General features: G+C 53.2%; 1 protein-coding gene across 1 annotated transcript in view; it reads right to left on the minus strand.

The window, feature by feature from the left end:
• MDGA1 (MAM domain containing glycosylphosphatidylinositol anchor 1) overlaps positions 1-23435 on the minus strand; it is a 61658-nt gene extending 38223 nt beyond the window's left edge. The window contains exon 1 of the mRNA XM_037519630.2: positions 22217-23435. Coding sequence (XP_037375527.1) covers positions 22217-22283 — 67 coding nt within the window. The 5' untranslated portion in view covers positions 22284-23435. The remainder of the gene's footprint in view (positions 1-22216) is intronic.
• Positions 23436-23710: the final 275 nt, after the last annotated feature.

A 23710-nucleotide genomic window follows, 5' to 3' on the forward strand; every position in this document is an offset into this window, starting at 1 on the left:
GGTACAAGGGTGATGTCACTGAATATGGAGAGCAGCCATCACTGAAAAGATCAGGGCACAGGCTGCCACCCTGTCACCATGAGTGAGCATAAAATCAGCTGCTGCTTTCATAGACAGATGCAGACCTGATCCGGCTTGCCGAGCCTGCTCTGTTTGCAGGTCCAGGTTCCATTTGCAAAGCCTGGTGCTTCTGGCAGAGCCTGGCATTCTTGATAACCCTCTCTGCTAAGGGTGGCAGCTGGTCCTGGGGAATGTTCGGCATCATGGCACCCACATCCCAGTCTTATCGGAAGGCAAGCAGGTTTTGAAAGTGCCAGAAGATTCTATGCTCATAGAATCTTCACTGGCTATGTATGAAGTCTCAGCTATATAACCACTTATAAAACTCTGGGATGCTGGGACAGGCCATCGGGAAAGCTTTCTACTTGAGGACTCTCAGATCCCCTGGTGGGAAGCTATGAAAGGATTTTCTCTCTACTGGACTCCAAAACTCCAGTATCAAAATCCTCAACAATGAGGGCACCTAGCAGGACACTCAGGGAAGAGAGAGCAGAAAGGCATGTGCCTCAAGTTGGGCACTGCTTGATGTAAGACCATGAATGCTGGTCTGAGAGGCCACCCAATGGCATGGGGTAAGGGACAGGAGGTAGGAACTCTGTCACAGAGTGACTATGTGACCTTGGGCAAGTTATTTAACCTCTCAAAACCTCAGTATCTTCATCTGCAGAGTGGGGTTAATACTATAGCCCAGTTCTTAGTGGAAATAAATTCTGAGTTGTGGGCATTATGAAGGAGATCATCACACTGGGCACATAAGCACAATGACTAAGTACCCAGTAGGTGCTCCAAAAATGTCAATTCCCTTTCCACTTGACAGTATAGCACAGAACCTTTTGGGAACCTGTCCCAAAGGCATGCAAGAGGGAAATGTAAAACTGAATGAGGAGGGGGGTGCTTCCTGGTGGCACAAGGGGTTAAGATGCAACCTATGAAGCTATCTGTAGCAACTGCAGCACGAGCTCGATCCCCAGCCAGGGAGCTACCCACATGGCACGGCAGACCTCTCCTGACTCACCCACTGCTCCCCTCAGCAGTGTACTTTGGTCTATCTGCCTGTTCTGCTCCCCACTCTGCCTTTGGTGAATCCTCTCACCCCCCACACCTCTGGCCTGTACCCCAGGTCTTGTGTGCATAAATAAATAAATCTTTAAAAAAAAAAACTGAATGAGGGGGTCTACTGGGGGGGGGAAGTCTACCAGGAGGGGTGGTCAGGAGTTGTAATCCCAAGAAACAAGAACATCAAGATGAGATAAAAGAGTTAACTACAGTGGGGGAAGGTCAGGATGGCAGGAGAGAGGTGCCACCACCCATGAGGATATGGTTTTGAGGAACCCAAGACATGCTGAGGCTACCTGGCTCAGGATGGAGGGCCCAGGGACATGGGGTACTCAGGTAAAATTTTCCTGCATGAGTCCCAATCACCCAAACCCACCAAGCACTATCAGTCTGGAGACCCAGTTATGGGGGTTCATCTGGCCCCAGGTCCTGGCAGCAGGGCCGACACTATATATAACCCACGCCCCACCTGCCAAGCAAACCTATCGGCCTCAGCCTTTGAGAAGGGCAGAGCTGGATGTGGGTTCTCATCCAGGGTTTGCAGTAATTGCTGTGTGACCTGGGGCAGATCATTTAACTCTCTGGTCAAAAGCCTCCATTTCCTGACTACAAAATGGGCATAAGCGTGCCTCCTATGGCAAGTGTTCACTACAATAAACATGGGCTTCCCCTGAACACGGCAAGTGGTGTCTGGTGGATAATCTAGAAGTGTAGTTAGAAGAAAGCAGAATAAAAACAAACCCACACATCGAGGTGTGCCTGCCATGAATAGGTCCCAGAAGTCTGAGAATTGCAGCTTCCAATGTGGAGCCTGACAGCCCCCTCCCTCCTCAGTGACCTGGTCCCTAGACACCCAAGGCTCAGGTACTGGGGCTCCAGGGCACTTGTGACCAACCCTGGGGAGGAGGGATATCCTGGGTGGGACCCAAAACACACTGCCAGTTCCAGGCCACCAGCCCAGAACGCAGAGCCTACACAGAGCTATCTGGAGCCAAGGACTGGAGAAAGCAGTGACTTTGCTGAAGCAAAGAACCCCCAAACCCTGCCTGATCCAAAATTCCAGTGGCTTCCTCCAATCCCCATGGAGCTGGGACCCATCTTTGAAGAGCACTGCCCAGCTTGGGAACTGGTGCAGGCCTGGCTGTGGGAACGAAAGGGAGACAAGAGGACTAAGGCACTAGATTTTGGCTGAAATGGGCATCAGGGGACTCTAGTCCTCAGAAAAAAATGGGCAGTGACAGGTGGTTGGGAGTCCTTTCTACCCACACATGCAAGAACTGGTTGGACACTCCACTCCATCACTTCACTTGACTGAACCCCCCCCATTTCACCATATCAAACAGGCCAATGATATCAGGCTGGTGGTATCTTATTAAATGAGATGATATGTCAGAAAGTGTCATGTAAACTGTTCTGCACAGGTAGGGTCTTGTTATTATTAGGTGCCGAAAGACCCAAATATGGCTTCAAGAATAAAAATTAGAAGTTAAGCAGCAGGTCAGAATGCACCTGTTAAACCAGTGAAAATAAATTAAAATGATAAAATCCATTGTGGCTGGGCTGTGTTCAAGGCTGGCTCCAACTTTTTTGCAGCACAACTGAGCAGAGCAAAATGAGAACCATAAAGCTGTTCCTATCCTATGACCTATTAGGCAATCTCACTTTGGGGAATAGGCCCCAAGGAAATCATTTAAGAGGAGCAAGTAATTCACATAAGGATATTCACGGGCAGAGTTATTTAGAAGGGAAAATTGGTGCCTGCCCACATGCCCGGCATTGGGGAAACAGTGACCAAACTGCCTGCACATCAATGCAGGGGGTGCCCCTTGGCCATTAAAAGTGACAGGTCTGAGGGCTCGGTCAATACCAGGAGACGTGTGCAGGAGATAAAGTCGGCGGAGAAAGCAGAACCAACCACTGTTTATTACCATGTAAAAATATATCGACAGGTGTGGGCAGAGACTTCCGAATGAATGGTTAATGTTTGATGGTCATTGGGTGCCTTTTTTTCCAATGAAGTTGTTTAAGTGGATAATAATAACAATAACAACCCTGAAAGCAAAATCAATCTTGCAATTTGAGAGCAGGTGGAGCCTAGACTCCAGGACGGATGGGCAGGGGAGGGAAGGACAGTATACTGGGGGGCTTACTATCACCAAGCAACACTCTGATGCCCCCTTCTCCAGGCCACCGTGGGTTCCCAGGCATCACCCCACCCAACTGAGGGGTGGAATTATGGGTGTCATAATGGGGCCACCTGAAACCTCTTAGAGCCTCCTCTGCCTATGGAGTTACGTGGTTCCTCCAAGCCAGAACTTTGCCCCAGCTCTGGAGGCTGGAGGAGAATTAGCTCTGAGATTTATTTATCTTTTTTTTAAAGATTTATTTATTTATACGAGAACCGGGGTACAGGCCAGATGCGCGGGAGGGTGAGAGGATTCACCAGAGACAGAGTGGGGAACAGAACAGGCAGATGCCGAAATACACTGCTGAGGGGAGCAGCAGCCGAGACAGGAGAGGTCTGCTGCACCATGTGGGACCCTCGCCGGCCAGCTGGGATCAAACCAGCGCTGCAGAGGCTACAGAGAGGCTACGGACAGCTTCGCAGCACAGCACTCAACTGCCTACGCCACCAGGGGAGACCCAGCTCTGAGATTTAAAAGCCATGGATCTGAGATCTAAGGGCCTGATTACTTCTATGCCTCTGTCCATACCCATTGTCCTCAAGAGGATAGCACGTACTGCCCACCACCACCCCCAAGTCCTTAGGGCCCCCTCCCATTAATGAAAACACACTGAGCCCTGCTGACCATCAACCAGAAATCTGGGAATTTTCCCTACTTCTGTCCTTCTCTCACACCCCACACCCAATCAACCAGTTCAACCTTCCAAACCAACCCTGAATCTGACCCCTAGGAAGCCACCCTTGTCTTAGCCGCCACCATCATCTCCTGCCTCGATTATTACAGCAGCTTCCTGACAGACCCACCCTGTATCCTCCCTTGCCTAATAGTCTGTTCTCCACAAGCAGTCAAAGAGATCCTGTGCAATGCTGTGTCAGAACCCAACTGTAGAGTAAATGAAGATGCTCAGGCTTTTATGCCGCTGGCCTCTGTGGCTATCACTTGCAGCTTTGAATGCAGGAGGCACTTGGGAGCGTGGGCTCAGAGCACGCATGCCTGATGGTGGACACCTGAGCATGGGTGTGGATACGTGCATATGCACACACATGCAAATATGCACTCCTGAGTCTGGAGGCGGCGGGGGTGGGGGGGTGGTAAAAGGGCAGTGTTCCTCAGAGAGGGCAGACTGATTACAAGAGGACAAGTGACAGCTAGAGGAAGAGGCCACCAGAGAATGCCAGAGAGAGCCCAAAGAGAGTCAAGATTAATCTGCCAGTGAAGCTGTCCACAGCCTCTGCATTGCTGGTTCAATCCCCGCCAGCTGGCGAGAATCCCACATGGCACAGCAGACCTCTCCTGTCTCAGCTCCCCTCAGCAGTGTATTTCGTTAGTCTGCCTATTCTGCTCCCTGCTCTGTCTCTGGTGAATCTTCTCAACCTCCCGCGTCTCTGGCCTGTACCCCAGCTCTTGTATAAAAATAAATAAATCTTTAAAAATAAATTCATCTGCCAGCCCCCGAGCCCCTGACCCCCTGCTTGCTCTGCCCTGCTGCCTGCCTGCACTATAGCGACCATCCTCTGCTCCAAAGCCCACACTGGCTCCCATCCCACTTGGAGTCAATAATTTATTCAATAACAGGCTACACCTCCTGACACCTGCTTCCATCCTCAATGTGTGTTCTGTTGTTCTGCTACCCACTATGGCTACACTACTTTCTTTGCTGTTCATTAAGCTGGCCTCAGGACCTTTGCACTAACAGCTGCCTGCTGGATTATTCTTCCCAGAGCTCCCTCCATCACTCCCTTCAGTTCTTTCACAAGAGGCCTTCCCGGACCTCTATTTAAGATGCATACCCTCCCCACCTCCATCCCTTTCAAACTTTCCCTGCTACACGTGTTCCTCACAACATTCATCCACCCCCGACATATTAAGTAGTCACTTATTCATTCTCTTTCTGTGTCCTTTTCAAAAAGCAAACACACCAGGAGGGACAGCATGTCAATTCCTAAAAGTGATGAACAACCTTTTTTTTTTTAAAGAGTCAATTCTGGAAGCATAAAGTTTGGGAACACATTTTCTTAAGCATCAGGTATATTTATAAATCAGGAAATGCAATACCTGCCTCCCTGCTTAGGTATTCTCATTATTATTTGTTTTTCCATCACTGAAGGGTTTCTCTCCTTTGGGGCCGAAATTTTAGAAACCACATAAGTGGCATGCACCATAGGATCTGATTATAATGCTGAGCCTCTGAACAACTTGTAAATGACTTAAAACCCAGTAGGTTAGGGGAGAAAAGTGAAGATCTTGGGGATGGAGAAGGCCAATTGGACGAGAGTTCAGTCACAGCCAGGGCCAGAAAAGTCACTTTCATTAGGAAGCTCCCAGGGGCTGAGGATGGGGGAGGGGGTCTGTTTCTGGGGAGGAAAGTGAGGAATGGGCAGGAAAGGGCTGGGTGCATGCAAATCACACCTGTCTCCCCTATAAAGCAGCTCAAAGGAAACATTCTCTTTTTTTTTTTTTTAAGATTTATTTATTTATACAAGCACTGGGTATAGTCAGAAGCGCAGGAGGGTCAGAAAATTCACCAGAGCCAGAGCAGGGAACAGAACAGGCAGACTGACGAAACACACTGCTGAGGGGAGCAGCAGCACAGCAGGAGAGGTCTGCGTGCCATGTGGGACCCTGCAGGGATCGAACCAGCGCTGCAGAGGCTGCAGGCATCAGCCCAGCGCTCAACTGCTGCGCCACCAGGGAAGGCCCTCAAAGGGAACATTCTTGGGATAAACTTCCCCAAGAAGAAAATGGGAGGGCTGGAATTCTGCCACCCTTTCTCCTGGATCTCTGGCATGCTCCTCTTTCCCCAGCGCTGTGCTGCATGCACTTCCTTGGACAGCCCCTATGATGCCTTGGCTCCCTGAGCCAGGCCACCTTGCTGTGACTACGCCCTAAGCAGAGCTGCCTCAGAAGAGGGAACAGCAGAAGTCACACAGTCCCTGTGGCCCAGGCACTGGCCTAAGAATGACTGTCCACACATTCCCCACTGCCTCTTCACAGCCCTCTGAAAAAGCTGCTATTACTCTGACTGTTCTCTAAGTGGGGAAACTGAGGCACAGAATATCACCTGCCTAAGACCACACAGGCAAAGACTGGCTGAGGTAGAACTTGAACCCAAATCTGTTTCAGAAGCCTCTGTTCCTACCCTTCAGGCCACACTGCCTCCTTAGAGTCCCACCTGAGTGGGAGAGATGATTATTCATCAACTTTGATATATTTAGTTGCTTGCTTCTGAAATTAGACCTTGATGGTGTCATGGGGCCTGGCAAATCATGTGCGACAGCTGACCTCAGAGCTGCTAGTTGATGACACCTCAGCGTGAAGAACTCCTCTAGTTACTTCCCTCCTTGGGGGCACTGAGGGAAGGAGGGGTGGGGGAATGGTGGTTTGTAGGACCATTTCACTGACCCTTCCCAGAATCCTCTTCTCTGGTTGCCATGGTGTCGCCTCTGCAGAAGCCTGAGCCCTGGGAAGAGGAGGCTAGGTGGGGCCAAGGGAAGCAACCTGGGAGAAAGGCAGCTAGCCTGTTAATGCGGGCCCTCTGGAAAAGGCGGACTACAGGGCCAGCAGTCCTGAGACCCTGTCACCAGGGCCGCCCTTGGGCAGAAGGCAAAAGAGGTTCCCTGGAGGAATAGAGAAAGACTGGGCAGACATGGGAGAGGGAAAAATATGTAGAAGGGTGGGGGGGGGACACTCTTGAGGAAAATAAGGCACAAGGGGAGCTGTGAGGCCTGGGTACTTGGCAGCACTAACCCAGTGCCTGAGAAATAGTAGCTGCTTACTAAATGCAAGCCAGAGTTGACGTTATTGTAGGTGCTCGAAAGAGACCTCCTGGTTAAGATGCCCGTGAGCTCCGGTTTGCTCTTTCCAGGAACTAAGTGTGAGCTCTGCATCAGGGAGACCCATTTAGGGACCCCAATGTGGGGGGTTCTCCCCATGCCCAGGAGCTTTTCTCAAGTGCCGGCTTTTCTCTGGGGCTGAGCAATTCTACTCCTGCAAAGCCGGCTGGGAGATTTTGGGAGAAGAATGGGCCCCCCTGCCAGTCAGCCCAGCTGGGGCCACTGTGTCCATGCACCCAGCCCAGCCCCCACCCTGGCACTGGTGCAGCGGGTGAGCGCACGCCTGGCACAGTCCCCAGTGCCCGGGAGAGAGGCTCCAAGCGGGTGGCTTTGTATTTTGTGAAAACCAAATCCACAACTGAGCTCTCCAGCCAAGCAGAGCCTGCTGGGAAGGCTGGCGGACCTCTCTTCCCGTCCCCCTGCTGAGGCCCACCCTCCCCTCCTCAGCACCCCCCTCCAGGAACCATGGGGAGCACCAGCTGCCACCCTGGCTGGCATGGGGGCTGAGGGGGTCGGGCCTGGGCTCAGCTCTGGCGTGCCAGGGTTTACCCCCCACCCATTCTGACCCCCTTCCTGCTTGGAATAAATTGGAATACAAATCAGAGGGAACCGCTTTCCTCTGTTTGAACAAATTGCTATGGATTCCTCCCTGTCTCAGGTCAGGGCTCGCGATGGGGGATATTTTCACTAGCCGACTGCTAATAGACTCAAGAGAAGCTGCTGGATCGATGGAGACCGGGAAAATTAGCCAGGAGCTCCAGGCCAGCCTCGGCCTGCCCCGCCCCCCACTTTAGGTCTCCTGGAAGGAGTGGAGCACAGCCTAACCCAACCTGCCATCAGCTGTGGGCTGATGGTTCGGAGTGCTGGATGCCCGTTCGCACCCCCTACCTGGGAACCAGGGGCCGCCTGGGGGGCCAGAGGGATAGAAGTGGACCTAGCAAAGCGCGCGCGCACACACACACACACACACACACACACACACACACACACACGCAGTCCCCTGGGCATAAATACATATTGTTGTGTGCAGCATCCTCACACATATGCACACCTTCAGCACAGGCAGGCTTACGTATTATTTACATGCGTACGAATAACACAGATAAAGTGCAGATGCCCTGGGTCGAGAGAGCATGGGGAATGCATTTCAGCTCCTATCGAGGTAGGAGAGCAATTTATCTTATGACAATGGTTTTCCATACAGACACACATACACACTCAAGTGCACGCACATACACACGGAGCTCTTACAGCAGCTAGGGAGCCCCACCTCCCTTCACCCCTCAGCCTGGCTCTATAATTCTGCAGGGGGACCTGTAAGGAGCCACTCCCAACACCACCGCCAGCTCCCACAGAATCAGAATGAGGGGAAGAGACCCACCCTCACCCTGGACAGTCTCACAGCCCTCGCGCCCTCAGCTGCGGAGGAAACCAGGGAGTGAGCAAGACAGGCGTCAGTGCTTCTGGCACATCAGGGCATCCCTCAGTACAAAGCTGCTTCTGGCATTGCCTGAGGCCACTATGCCAGTGGGCTCTGCCAGAGGCCATTGCTGTCTAGGGGAGCTCGGGGAAGGCAGGAGGGATGGTTTGCTGCAGCCTTTGAATACCCACTCAAGAAGGAGAAAGTCACTCATGTCTCCTGGGGTACATCGTCACATATGTACCCCTCAGTAAATTGAGCCCAGATCTGCCTTGGGAGATAGATGTGGAAGAGAAAGGTCTAATTACAGGCAGGCAGAGCGGTGCTGCTAGGTTCAAGTCTCCCTTTGTCTCCAACTACTGCTTTCTGCTTCTCTCAAAACCGAAGTTAGGGTGATTAGCCCATAACCTCTGACCTATGATCCACGTGGCCTGAGGACTTCCCTTACCCTTTCTGGGCTTCCGGTTTCTCTGCTGACGGATGGTTAGATTTGCCCTCACATCACTCCTGCCTCTGATCTGTGGTTCAACAATAGATCAGCTCTTTGTCTGGCTGTCTCCTGTACTCACCACACCTAGAACTGTGGCCGGCACATAAGAGGTATTCAATAAATAGTTGATAATTAACTACTTAATCTCAGCTTCCAGATGGTAGTGAAGAGATGGGGAAATTCACAACAGAAGGGAGATGGGCCCAGGAGTAATCAGGGGTGTAGGCTAGCCCAGAAAGAGAAGACAGAATGCCCACGATTCACAGAACACTACATCTGGAGAGAAGGGGTAACCTTCTAGTCTCAGAGATTGTCCCCACCTCTCAGGTTGAATTCAGTTCGGTGGGGAGTTAAGACTCGTACCTCTCAGGGCAAAGCCCAAAGGACCCTGAAGACTCTGCATTTGTCCTCAGTGATCCCCCAGTCCTGCCATCTCTAGGTATGAGGCCCCCTCAATCCTTCAAGGAGAATATAGATTCTATCAGGAAGGTCTTGGGAAATGGATGTACTGGGGTTCTGGTCACAGACTACAAGGAAGTAGATGAGCAGCTCACAGATCTGGTGGCCACAGGGGAGGGTTTTCAGCCTAGAATCAGGGCTTATACACGCGGCCCAGGAGATAAGACCTAAGAACAAAGAGCTCAGCACAACGGGCTGGATCTGAAAAAGCAAGACCGATGGCTTAGGCGAGATGCCGTACAGGCCGTCAGGGGCCCACAGCCCCATCCCCTCCCCTGACCATTTCAGAGAAGCACCTGCTTCTCTCTGCCTGAGTCTTTCTCTGCCACTAGAGCTAGCGCTGCCTGTGTATGCAGAGGGCTATGCGTACCCAGAAATTTTCACTCCCACAAGTAGCTCCCAACTAATGACAGAGGAGCGTTCCATGCCCCAGCTCCCTCTTCACCCTGGTGGGGTCACTTGGAAGTATATGCTTTACAGTGTCCCAAGGGCCCTGATGGGGCATGGTGGTGACTGGCTTGATAATGCACCTTCTAATGGTTCCCTTTGCTTCCCTGTCTCTACATTCTCATTCCCCTACAGAGCTGCTCAGGCTCACCTACCAAACAAACTACCTGCTGGCCTCAGGGTCCGCTTCTGAGGAACCCAAACTAAAAATATAAGTGAATTCTGATCATTGCTCTCACATGGCCACAACCCAGGGCCCTCCTAGTGCCTAGCAAGCTCACACACACACCCAATGCCCTACCAGACTCGCCTGCCTTGCCCCCCTCTCTCTGGAAACCTCCTTGCCTGAATCCAAACACTCAATTCATCTGATCGAACAACCAGGGCTATGGGGAAAAGGCTCGGGGGCTACCAAGTATTCCTAGAACAACTTTCTGGAGACAGCGGCCATGTTCTGCTAGCTAACTTATTACTAAGGTGGAACTTGGGCATGTGACAAAGATGGTGGACATGGTGGAGACTGGGAGCAAACTCCCCACCTCCAAGCCCGCTGCTTCCTCCACCCACAAGTGGATGAGCACCAGATCCTGTAGTCTGGGTACAATAAGGCCTGAGAGTAAGAAGTGGGCTTTACAGGGGTAGGAGGGAGGAGTTTATAGAGAGCTATGGACATAAAATGAGCTTATAAATATCATGCAGACATGTCCTGGCTTCTTCTGTACCTACAAGATGGTATAGGAGGATGAGAAAGATCCAGCTGTTGAGTCCTCTGGTTTTTAACATCAGACTTGGCACCTAATTGCTGTGTGACCTTGACAAGCCACTTACCTTCTCTGGTCTCAGTCTCTTCCTGAACTGAATCTCAAAGATCTGCCTCTGGGTGACTTAGGACCATTGGTTGGCAAGTGATCTCACTCTGCCACACCCTTGAGCCCCATCTCACAGCCATCTCTGTCTACCCTGTGATCTTATTCCAAAAAGGACAATAGAGCCAGATCTTGCCACAGCACAGAACTTCAGCTTGCTTTGTGGGATTTTTATTTTGTTGGAAGATAAACTGACTTCTACAATGTTGCCCCTACATTTTATTGGAACATCTGACCTAAACCCAGGGAGATGAGCCACCAAAGTCCAGCTTACAACCTGTCTCTGTCCTCCAGATATCCCTCTCAGCAATGGGGAAAGTGCCTTCATGAAGACTTTCTTTAAGAATCACCTGGGGAAAGTCTCAGGACCAAGTCTCTAGAGTCACAACTCCTGAATCTTTTTTGATAAGTGTCTGCCACAGCAAGTTGAAATAAAGTCAGATAATGAAAATAACTTCCCAACAATGAAGGATCAGAGGCGCTGAGCACACACAGTGGAGCACACACAGACCGCCTGGTCTCATGCAGGGGTGGGCCTGCCGAGAGGCAGAAAGTGCAAAGGTTCACCTCCACAGTACTCTCTGGCCTGTGACGTCTAGCACAGCCCTCAGTTTCTGTTTCCCCAAATCAGGAGGGGCCACATGGCTGGGACTAAAATAAACCACAGCAAATGGAGAAAGGTATCCACCAGCAGAAATTAAACTCATGGAAGCAAGCTCAGTAGGGGTGTGGTGTGGGGGAGGCAGACGGGAGGCTTACGTGAACGTCTGGGTCACCCCAAGCGAGTCTTTTCCCTGCTCCGGGCCTTCTCTAAGCTTCCTCTAGGCATCCTCAGAGCAACCAGAGCCCACACTCCACCTGAGCTCAGCTGGCAGAATGCTGGAAGGTGGGCAAGAGAGTAGTTGCTTTTATCGTTTTAAATCCTCTCTCATTCCAACTACTGCCAACCGATCCTGAGGTGGGATTTGTGGTAAAAGCTGCTCATTTCCTACCCATGCTATTTTCCCCTTCTTTCTAGCAGAACCCTGATATTTTCTTGGGTGAGAATGCACCCATCTACGACTATGTTTCTCAGCCTCCCTTGCATGTAAGAATGGCCGATGTGATGTAACAGAACTCATTGGGAGCAATGTCTGGAAAAGCTTTTTAAAGGAAGCTGATTCTGCCAGTAGGACTGCCCTATGAAATGCCTCTTTTTTCTTGTCATGATGGCTGAGTCCTAGCAGCCCCTTGGTGATTCTGAGGCAAAAAAAAAAAAAAAAAAAAAAAATGCCTTAAGGCAGGGGTTCCCAAACTTGTCTCTACATAAGAATCACCTGGGTTTCTTATTAAAAATGCTGATGCCTGGGTCCCACTCCCAAACATTTTGATTTAACTGGTACAATATGTGAATTGGACATTGGAATTTTTAACACTCTTCAGGTAATGCTAACAAACAGCAACGTTTGAGAAGTACCACTGCAACAAGAGCACCAGAGGAACAAGATGATAGGAGCCTGGATTTCTTTTTTTTTTTTTAAGATTTATTTATTTATGCATACAAGAACTGGGGTACAGGTCAGAGGTGTGGGGCGGTGAGAGGATTCACCAGAGACAGAGTGAGGAACAGAACAGGCAGATTGAAGTACACTGCTGAGAGGAGCAGTAGGCGAGTCTGCTGCGCCATGTGGGTCACCTCATGGCCGGGGATCAAACTCATGCTGCAGTGGCTGCGGACAGCTTCATAGGTTGTGTCTTAACCCCTTGAGCCACCAGGGAGGCCTGGAGCCTGGATTTCTAAGGAGCAAGGAGTCGTGATACCAGCCACGGGCAGCGCATCTCCAGACTTAAGAAAGTCAACTATAATTAATATAAGCCTCTGCGGTCAGGTCTTTGTCTCTAGCAACAGGATGTGATTCCGAAGTGGCACAGGACTGGGGGTCCTCATGCTGCTCCCATCCCATCCTCCAAAGCACCAACTAGGGAACCAAAAATTGCCAGACTGCCCTGAGGAATCTCACACTTGGGGCAGCAACCGGTGCCACACCTGCCACTGGGCAGACTCTAGTTCAAAGCCTGACTCCACTACATGCTAGCTGTAGGCCTTGGATGAGTCACTGAACCTGACCCTCAGCTTCTTGATCAGGAAAATGAAGGTTCTGGAAAAGACTGTATTTCCCACCCCTTAGCCTTCACCTTTGTAGTCACAGCACCACCACCCTTCCAGACACTTAGTAGGTACTCATTCAATCTTCACTTGATTTATATCGAATGGCCACAAGATGTAGTGCAGCTCTGAAATTTTCGTTTTATTCTAAACCAAACAGGGAAGAGAATAAACAAAAGGGTCACATTTCAAAAAGGTAATAGAATTTACCTATTGAAAATCAATGAAAACAGCATTTCTGAAGCAGTTTCTTGCAGCCTCTCCAGGTTCAGAACTGGAAATCCCCCAGTTAGGAGCAAGGAGAGGGGCCAGTCTCCTATGCTTCTGACATGGACCTTCTGGTTGCACTGTTAAAATAGAATGTCTCCTGCTCAAATTAAAAAAAAAAATTTAAAGACCCCCAAGATCCAGATGATCTCAGTTGAAACAAACCTTGGGCAGCAGCCTAGAAAATCCAGAAATGCCCTCTCAAAAAAACCTAAGGGAAGAAGATATCTGTTTGAACCCGACTCATTGGGATGCGAATCTACACCAGCCTTGCCTGGGACTCAGCGGGAGAGCTCTTACCACCACAGCTGCCCCCAAGCCACCTGCTGAGTTTCTAGTTCATGAGGTCCAAGGCAGAGCAGGGCATCTGTGGTGGTAAAAGCTCAGGCTGAGGACCACTTCTCTACACAGTTTCCCACCCTCCAGATAATCAAAGTCTACCTCGGTGGAGTTTCTGGGACTAGCAAGGAACCTAGCAGAGCCTGGGGTGGAATCTCCAAAGCCAGGCAAGCAGCACCCCAGTGCCTGAACACGCCACTGCCTCCCTCCCCAACAGAGGTCACCAGCCAGGAAGCCCCAGCTTCCCACAAGCAGAAGGCAGGTCTTGGGTAGGGGGAGCTGCCTTCAGCCCCACCGGCCGCCACATTTCTCAAATGCACAGCCTGCACCTTCTGCTTCCACAAGCCGCCCACACCCGGGGTTTTCCACCATCTGCCTGCCGCCCCCTCTGCTCTCACAGAACAGAGTCCCCAGAGTTCGCCTGGGGCTTGTCGGTAATCCTAAGACGTGAGTGTGCCAGACCCGGCCTTCCAGGCAAGGAAGCTGAGGCCAGAGAGGTGAGGCTACTGGGCCAGTGGCCCTCAGAGGCAGCAAACTGCTCACCTGGCCCTCCCACCCAAGTCTGTTCCTTTCAGTCTGGTCCCCTCTCCTGTGTGTCCTTGCTCTGTATGCAGAGAGCAACCTCGGGCCTGCAGCATCGTAGGCATCACCCTGGAGTTGATTAGAAATGCAGAATCTTAGCTGAGCCCCACACTCACTGAATCAGAATCTTCGTTTTTCACCAAATCCCCAGGGGATCCCCACTGGCTCTTCAGGAACCCCTCTCAGTGTGGCTGCTGCCTCCCCACCAACCTCCCAGCCCCCAAATGGCCTTTACTCCACCTCCTCCCCCACCTCTGACAGACCATGGGCTCCGGCCCTTCTCCTGGCTGTGGCGTCCTGTCCCCTCTCCAGTCACCTCCTACTTCCCTGATGCCACTTGTCCTGTCCCTTTTCTTCCTCACACCCCCAGAGCGCTGGTCTGTGCCCAGTACTCCTCTCACTCTACTCTCTTCTCTGGAATCCCATTCTGCCTTATGCTTCCAGCCCACAGGGTCCTGTGGACATAAATCCAGATGCATATACCTACCTCTGCAGAAGGGAGCACCTGAGTACCAACACTCAGATCTACCTGTCCTGTCCACAGACATCCAGACATCCCAGCACCAGAACCCCATGAAATTCAAAATTGCGCTGATATTGTCATTAAAATAAAAGCACTTATTGCAGCCTTGCTAAGTGTGGGCCCAGTGCTCAGGGCTTCCAGGCACTGTCCATGGCAAGTTTATCGCCTCCCACGGGGGTACAGTTCCGTCCATCTGACAAGAGGATACTGAGCCACAGTTGGCTCAGGCCCTCTCCCTTGTGTGTTCTTTCTGAAGCACTTGTAAGACCTAATGATTGTTCAATCTCATTTCTCACCTTTGGCAACGGTCTATAACTGGATCCCTCCCCCCACACCCAACCTCGGACAATCTGTTGTCTACATGGTGGCCAGAGGGACACTATTAAAAAGCTGTCAGTTCATGACACTTCTCTGCTCAAAATCCTCCCATGACTCCCCACCTCATCAAAATAAAACCCAAAGGACTGACACATAGTCTTCAAGGCTGCAAACAATCTGGTCTCTCTAACTCTGTAAACCTACCTGCTACTCCACTTCCATCACTCACTCTGCTTCAGCTGAAATGGACTCCTCATTGTTGCTAAAGACACCAGGCATGTCCCTACCCCTGGGCCTTTGCACTGGCTGTTCTCCTGCCTGGAATATGCTTCCTGCAAGGGGCCGCCAGGTTTCTTCCTCCTCCCTCAGTAGCTTCAGGTGTGCTATTGTGGTCCCTCATCAAGGACCTCCCCCCGCCCCACACACACACACACACACACACACACTATATACACACACACACACACACACAGAGAGTTACATTTGTGTATGTATATATAGTGTATATAGTATAATGTGTGTGTACATATAGTTTATATATATATAAACTTCATATATATGTGAACTTGAACCACAGCCACTCTGCTTGTCCCCTTAGTTGCTTTACCCTTTGACATAGACCTCATAACCATAAGATGCATTATAAACCCATGCACTGACATGTTTCCTGCCTGTCTGCCCTCCATTTGAATGTAAAGTCAGGGAGAACAAGAGCTTATTTTTCTCACCAAGTATCTCAAGTGCTTCTTCACTCATGATTGTTGGATGGCTGAAGCTCATGCACTCCCTCCCTGCAGTGCACTGTCACAGCCATTGCCCTGGATCAAGTTCTCACTTCCCTGACAACTGTATGGCCCCCTCCTCCTGACCACAGCCTCCTCAAACACATCCTTACACAGCTACCCTGCCTGAAGTAGGGCTCACATCAACTCACTTGCCTGTTCAAGATCCTCCCGACAGCTTCTCCTAAACCCAGAATTCCCACGTAGCACCCCCTCCCGCCACCGCCCCCCAGCACAGGCCATGCAATTAGCAGATGTGGGGTGCAGCAGGGCTGTGACACTCGGACAGGGACTTCATCTTTATGAACCTCAGTTCAGTCATCAGTGAACAGGCGGATAAATGACTCTCACGTGGCTGCAGCAAGGATTAAGGAAAACTGTGCATATTCATGATCTCAGCCTGGGCAGTAAACATTAGTGATTTAATTATTATTTCTTTACTATTCCAACTCTATTCCAAGCCCTTCCACACACACTCCAGCCCTTTACATACCCTGCAAGGCCAGACATACCAAGACCTTCAAGGGACCCCATCTTGTATTTGATTCCCCTCCCCTTCTCCTTAAGAGCAGAACTTCCCTCTTATTTATCTCCATTTCCTTGTCAATGCTCAGAACAGGGCCTTGCTCCAGGGGAAAATTCAGTAAATATTTAACAGATCGTGAAGGGGATATCACACTACTTTCCCACCCCCAAATCAGAAGATACACTGGGATCCAGTCTCAGGCCCACGTCTCACCAGCTGTGTGATCTCAAGCAGGTCACTTAAACCTCGATGACCCCACCTGTTAAGTAGGGACAATGGGATCCACTGCTGACCTCTCAGAACGTTAGAGAATTGAAGGCATGAAAATGCTGGGAAAGGCACATGGCCCCACACACCTTTAAGGGACTGTGTTAGAACCAAGGATCATTCCAAAAAAGTTCACTTCTCTGTAAGAACCATCACCAAATGCATGCGGATGTCAAGGGAGTTTTGTTTCTTCCTTATACCTTAATATATTCTCTGATTATTTTGCATGTGTTACTTGTAGACCTGGGGAAAACGGGGATTTCATTATTATTATTATTTTTAAAAGACTCCTCCCTTTGAGGGCCTCCTCGGTGGAACAGCCGGTTCAGCACAGCGCTGTGAAGCTGTCCACAGCCTCTGCAGTGCAGGTTCAATTCCCGGCCTGCCAGGAAGATTCCCACATGGCGCAGCAGACCTCTCCTGTGTCGCCTGCTGCTCCCCTCAGCAGTGTCTTTGGTCCGTCTGCCTGTTCTGCTCCCCACTCTCTCTGGTGAATCCTCTCGCCCTCCCGTGCCTCTGACCTGTACCCCAGTTCTTGTATAAATAAATAAATCTTAAAAAAAAAGACTCATCCCTTTGAGTTAAGCATTACTCCTGCTTCCTACATCAGCATTTAAATGAGACAAGGACCCCTTAGTACCTAGTACCCATCAACAGCAGCTGGCTACCTGCACAGATGATGGGAAAGAAGAAAAGGGGCCACATTCCAGGCTCACAAAGAGGCAGCTCTGTAAGGGCACAGGCCCCTGCTCTGCACATAACCCCAGGCAGGAGCCCACCAAGCTGAGCCCCACCACGGAGTTCCTGGCTAAAGGTGCAGGAAGTATAGTGTTGGCCACAGTCGAGTGCCCTGGGATAGCAGGGTGGGCATGTGGGAGCTGGAAGAAGGCCTGAAGGCCCTCAGGAACTCCCCTGGGACTCGGGCTGTAGAATAACTCATATCCCACCGGAGGCATGAGGCCATAGGAGCCTAGGAAAGGCAAGAAGCAATGAAGCGGCCAAGCCCTCCCCCTGCTGGCCACATCTGGAGTGGCAGTGCCAGCACACAGGGCCGAGTCCCCAGGCAGCACAGACACTGGGCCATAGGTCAGGCCCAGACATTCCGAAACAGGCAGCAGATGGGACAGGGCTCTTGCAGGGCTGACAGGCCAAACGTCCCATTTCCTGGGTCTCCTGCCTCTGCCAGGTGGGGCATCTCCTGGCCCAACCTACCTAAGCCCCGTCACAAGGAGATGAAAGGTAGAAGCAGGGGGAAGGGAGGCAGATTTGGGGTGGGAAAAGAATGTAAAGGGGAGAGGAGGGTCCTCCACACTCCTGCCTCTGTCTCACTTCCCCCAGGCCTGCCTATGCCTGCTGGGCAGCTGGAGAAGCCAGGGCTGCTACCACTGCCCGGATTTCCACTCCCGCCCCCAGGTATTGATTTCCTGCATCATTCATTTGCCGGGCCTTGGCGGCTGTGATTAGCTCCCTCCATTCTCCCCATGGAGCCCCCCGCCCGTCCCTCCATGTTCCAGCAAAGCAGAGCTAATACCAGGCTCTAAATGAGGCTTTGCCACCTCACCCCAGCAGCTCACAGCCAAGCCTGGCCAATTACAAGTGGGCCCTTGGCATATCCCCAACCCTTCCCTCAAGGGTGCTTTTCTGGCTAATAAAATCCTCTCTAGCCATCCCTACCCCTCTCCAGGGCCCCACCCTGTATGAAACACAAATTGGCAGCCTAGCGTGCTGGATGGGACATCAAATGGACCTTGACCCTATGGGTGCTCTCTGACTTAATTGCCAGATCTGGGGAGCCCTCCAATGGGCTCAGGATCCAACATCAACCTAGTGGGGACAGGGGGAGGCAAACAATGCTGGCAGAGAAAATAAATCAGTTTGGGTGGCAAACACAAGGCCCTCTCTCTCCTTCCTGCAGCTTCTATAACTGAGAAGGGAGAAGGGACAGAGGTGTGGACCTTCTTGAGGACATTAGAGCCTTCTGTTTGTCCTAAGAGACTAAAGTTTTCTCCAGGAGGGGAGAGTCAGAAATGGACAACTCATTTCAAGACATGGGGTTGAAGCCTTGGTGAAAAATCCCAAGAGTGCCCATACCCAGATCAACACCCAGAAAATAGCACCGGAAGACACACTTCCTGAAATTCCCTCTCTGCACCCCTCAGATGAGGGGGGAAAAACCTGACTTGGTGATAATTCTGTAAGCTATATTGCTCTTGTCAAATTATTCAACATCTGTCTTCATGTTCCCACAAAAATTAGCATAGGATAGTAGTTTCTGATGACACCTTTGGTGAAATATTTTGACTTCCACCAGTAACTTGCAAACAACCTGTCTTAAGGATAATGTCAATTCCCACTCCTGCATATTAAATAATCCAGAGGTTTGTTGTGTTTTTGTAAGGGAAAGGAGTTCTACTGCCCTGCCCCTGCCTGGAAGTCCAGGGAACTATGGGGAGAGGAGAGGAAGCCAGGATGGAGGTATGTATGTTGGCAGGGGGAGAGGGAGGTGTTCTCTGATGCCATCCACACGCAGGGTACTCCTCCATCACCTAGCTAATGTCTTTGCCCCAGAACCAGATTTCTGGGGTCAACACACCCACTAGCCTGCCAGAGAACAGATCACAGGATCTAACCCAAAGCACAACAAATGGGGCCAAGAGACTGGGAGGCAGGAAGAAAAAGGGGACTGTCTCCAAATGGACCATCTGGTCCAATACTCGGCTGTTGTAGCATCTGTGCCCCAAAGAAGAGCAAAGCCACCTGGCTAGTCTGAGCTAGATCAAGAGTGTGGCCCCAGCTCTACTGTAACAATGGATCTTGGAAAGGACTTTGCAAGAGGCCCCTCATGGAGAAACCAGACAGAGGGCTCCCGCCACCAGCTTCCACAAAGACCCACAACCCAGGCCAGATCCAGATGCGTCTGCCTGGCCCACCCTGCTCTTCCTCCCTATCCTCAATTCAGACTCTGAGTTAACCTGCCCCTCTCTCAACCACACAGGGCTGGGGACAGAGGAGAAGGAGCTAGGGCTCCTGCCCCACAAGATACTTTTCCTTTGCACCTCAAATAAAACCTCCTGCCTCCCTTCTCATCACCAGGGCAATGCTAGACTTCCAGGCTCTTCTTTCTTGTCCTCCCTGAGGCCCGCTAAGGCTGCCAGCCTAGGACTTCATGACTCCCTAAGCAGAGACCTTTTCAGAGTAGCTCACTCTGCCCTGCTGGAAACTACCCTAGATGACTTTTCAGGAAGAAAGAATTTCAAGGAGAATTTTCTTCCCTACCGCCCCCCACCCCTCAAAACCATAGCTTTTCAATCTGGCAACAAACATTTGCTGAGCTCTTATTTCTATGCCAGGCACCATGCTGGGTGCCAGGGTACAATGATGGTCACACAGGACCATCCTCACCTGTATATCTCAAGCTGCTTCCTCTGCTCTGGGCATAGAGGGAAGCTGGGGGTGGCCAAGAACTGGCTCCCCATATTACTTTTTAATCCATCCCCACGAGGGTTCCCACGAGGGTTCTGCTGTATCTGGCCAAAGCTCCTAGCATCACAGGGAACTTGGCAGCCTCTTGCCATCCTCTTTCTCATATGGTATTGTCCTCTCTCTCCGTCTTCCTTAATGCAGTCCACCACATAGTTCCCCTGAGGCCTTCTCAAAAGCGGAAAGAATGCCACCCAAGAGCCCAGGGCCCGTCCAGGGCACACAAACCACCTTGATTTGCTCAGAATGAGAGCGGCTGGGACCTGGCACATGCGGGAGACACATAGGGAAAAGGGAGCAGATTAACCAAAGGCTAAATCCTGGTCCCCAACTACTCTGACATCAAGGTCCTCAGAAACCCCTGGCCCAATCCCCAACTCCCACTGTCATGGCTGAGGTTTCCATCCAGGCTCTGAGGAGCTTCCTCAAGAGAGGCCCCATGCAGTCTTGGAGAAGGTTGGAGAAACTGGGAGGAATGGAGGAGAGGGATGATCAGGAAATGGGCTTGTCAGTTTTGCCAAGGGGCCTCAGAGGGAGGGGTGGCATGGAGGACAGGACCAAACAGTGTTCTCTGTCACTCTCCTGAGCCCCTTGGGCTCTGGTGAGGGAGGTAAAGGCCTCAGTGGCCTCCCTTAGGCCACCTTTTATGGCGGCAGTGAAGCTGTAGGAAGAAAGAAGAAAGAGAGCCCCTCACCCTGCTGGCATCTCTCCTTGCCCTGGGGAGACCATTGGGGCAAGCTCAGTGGCTCCTCCCCCCAACCCGGTCTCTCTCTGCGCCTGCTGCATTCTTCTTCCTTCCTTCCTTTTCTGCCTCTGCAAACGGCCAGGCGGTAAGAGACACACAAACTAATTAAGAAGCAGAGTTTGGCCAGATGCCTGAGCCAGCCTCCCGGGGGAATTACGGCCAAGTGCGCTAGCTGTGTAGGACCAGGAGCGAGTCACCTCTCAGACACCCCTCCCAGTTGCAAGGCACCCCCAGAAAAAAGCACTTGAGGCTGGAAGTGGAGAAGGAGACAATGTCTCTCCCCAGCAACAGACAAGTCAAGCTCTCCCTTGATCTAAAAACAAATAATTAGGGCCCAGAAAGAATGCAAAGAGAATCCTTCTCACTCCAATCACACACCTTACTAGTCACCTACACCCACGGCCCTACACGCAGGAGAAGGCAAAGTAAGGGCTACTGGGCCAGGCAAACTGACTTTTTGTCCTGTGGGGACGGGAAACACAGGCTGCTAAAACTCGGAGCGAAGGTCCCTGAGCCGGTGAGCCCAGGCGATCCGGCTCTGATGCCCACGCTGGGCAGGACCTTTCCCTGGGAAACGTTTAGGGGTAAAGAAGAGGAAATCAGAGTCCCCTTGGCGCCTGAAAGCGGGGCGTGGGGAAGTGGGGAAAATGCTGGGTGGCAGGAGGCAGAGTTTGGACACATAGCCCGATGGGTGCGTGCGGCGTTTGCGTGTCCTGGGGGCCGTGGCTGAATGTATGTGTGTGCGCGTGTGTGTGTGTGTGTGTGTGTACACGCGCGCGCACGCAGGGAGAAGGAAGGAAGGTGAGGCTGAGGTTTTGCAGCTGGGAGCGGGGACGGGAAGAATTGACTCAGGAGAGGTCCGAAAAGGGATGCCCGGGTTTCGAGCGCCCCATCAAGGCATGCCGGCATCCTCTCCCACAGTCACCAGGGGAGTGAAAGAAGCGAAGCCGCCCAGGCAGCGGAGAACCAGAGCCCGCCCGCGGGCCGCGGCGCTGGCAACCAGCTCGCCCACACGCCGCGCAACTCCGAATCGGGCATCGCTGGGCTTCCACTCCGGAGGCCGAGCAGGGGCTGGACGAGGTTTCAGAGCAAGTTGCTGGCCCAGCCCGGGGTTTGGGGTCCGCCGGGGTCTCCCGAGCTGACTGGGTACTCTCAAGGGAGCTAAGTCCCTCCCGCCCCGGGCAGGGCTTGGGAAATCGAGGGCGTCCCCCTGGAATCACCGGCTTCACGCCAGACCCGGAGACCCGTCTGGAGCTCGGAGGCAGCAGGCTCGACATCCTCGCGCCCTGGAAAGGGCGGGGACCCGGGCATCCACTCCCGTGTCCGAGACCTGGTCCCCACCAAACCCCGGCAGCGCGCACTTTGCGCCTCTTGCAAAGTTTCCGCGCGGTGCTAAGCCGGCGCGAGCGGGACGCGGCTCTTACCGTAGACGCCTTGTCCGCGGCAGTGAAAGGGGATGAGCGCCAGGAGTAGAAGGCAGGTCACCTCCATCTTCACGCCCGGTGCTTCATCCCCGCGAGGCGGCGCAGCCCGAAAGGCGGCGGGGGGCGCATCCGCCGGGGCCCCGCGATGCCCCCGAGTCCCCTCCTTTCCCAAGGGGCGACCGAGAGGGCGGCGGCGCCGGGGAGCAGGAGATGGAGCGGGCGGCGGTGGCAGCAACCCGGGTTTCTCCTCCGGCGGGGCCGCTGCCCGCGTGGGGACGCAGGGGGCGCTGGCCCGGCCCCCGGTGCCTCGGCTCGCCAGGTTCAGCAGCCAGCGCCCCGGCCCGAGGAGCCCGGCTGCCGAGCCGCCCCGTGCTCCCGGGGCCGTCCGCGCGCGGAGCCGGGCGCAGGGGACCCCTCTGCGGAGGCGGAGGCGCTTCGAGCCCACAGGCCACCGGCGACTGACAAACTTGTCGCTCGCCCGCCCGGGGGACGCCCCTCCGCGGAGCTGGGGCGCGAGGCCGGGGCTCCGCTCGGTTCAATCCGCGGTCTCCAGTCCTGCGGCGGGCGCTGGGGGCTCAGCGGCCGGACCCCGGGGGCCGGGCTAGGCGCCTTCGCTGAGACGCAGGAGCCCCGGCTTCGGCCCTCCCGAGCTGGGGAGCAGCGTGCACTGGGCTCGGCCGCGGCGAGCGCCGCGGATCCCCGCGTCCGCGAAGTTAGCCGGGCAGCCCCGGCTGGAGATCGCGCCCCGGCGCCCCGCGGGAGCCAGCAGAGCAGTTCCAGTCAAGAGGGACCCCAGCACGCGGGGGAAGGAGGAAAGTTTGAGTCGTTTGAAAAATACTCGCGCTCACGGCGAGGTCGCGGCTGCGGCGCGGGTGCCGCCAGCCACCTCCGCTCGCCGCGCTCGGCTCCCGCCGTCTGGCCGCGGCCGCGGCGCTCCCGGGCTCGGCGCTCTCGGGAGAGCGGGGCTGCGCCGCGCCCCAAGTTGGGCGTCCCCGCCCCGCCCGGCGGCCACGGCCGGATGGGGCCCCGAGCGGGCGGGGCCGGGCCGGGCTCCGGGGCGCCGCGGCCGCTCGGCTCTGGGCCGCGGGAGCGCTCCGCTCGCGCCGCAACTTGGGCTTTGCTGTGCAGCTTCCCCCCTCGGAGCTTCTCATTCCGCGCTCCCCCCCCCCTCCTTCCTCCTCCTCCTCCTCGCGTCTCCCCGCTCGGTCTCTCGCTCTCCCACCCTTTGTCGCGAGCTCTCCTGTTTGATTCCCCTCCAGTTAAAAAAAGGAGCCAATTAAACACAGCCCAGCTCGCGCGGCCCAGCCTCTGTCCAATTTCCTCGCCTCCCCCAGGACCAATTAGAGAAAACAAAACAGGGCTGGGGGAAGCTGACTGCTCGCTCCCTCTCTCTCTCTCCCTCTCTCTCTCTCTCTCTCCCCCCCCCCCGCTCCGCTCCGCCCCCCCCCCCACCCCCCACCCCCACCCCCCACCCCCCACCCCGGCAGGAAAATG

Source organism: Talpa occidentalis, unplaced genomic scaffold, assembly GCF_014898055.3.
Source record: "Talpa occidentalis isolate TD23 unplaced genomic scaffold, MPIMG_talOcc4v2.1 talOcc4.2, whole genome shotgun sequence".
In the NCBI taxonomy this organism is placed as follows: Eukaryota; Metazoa; Chordata; class Mammalia; order Eulipotyphla; family Talpidae; genus Talpa; species Talpa occidentalis.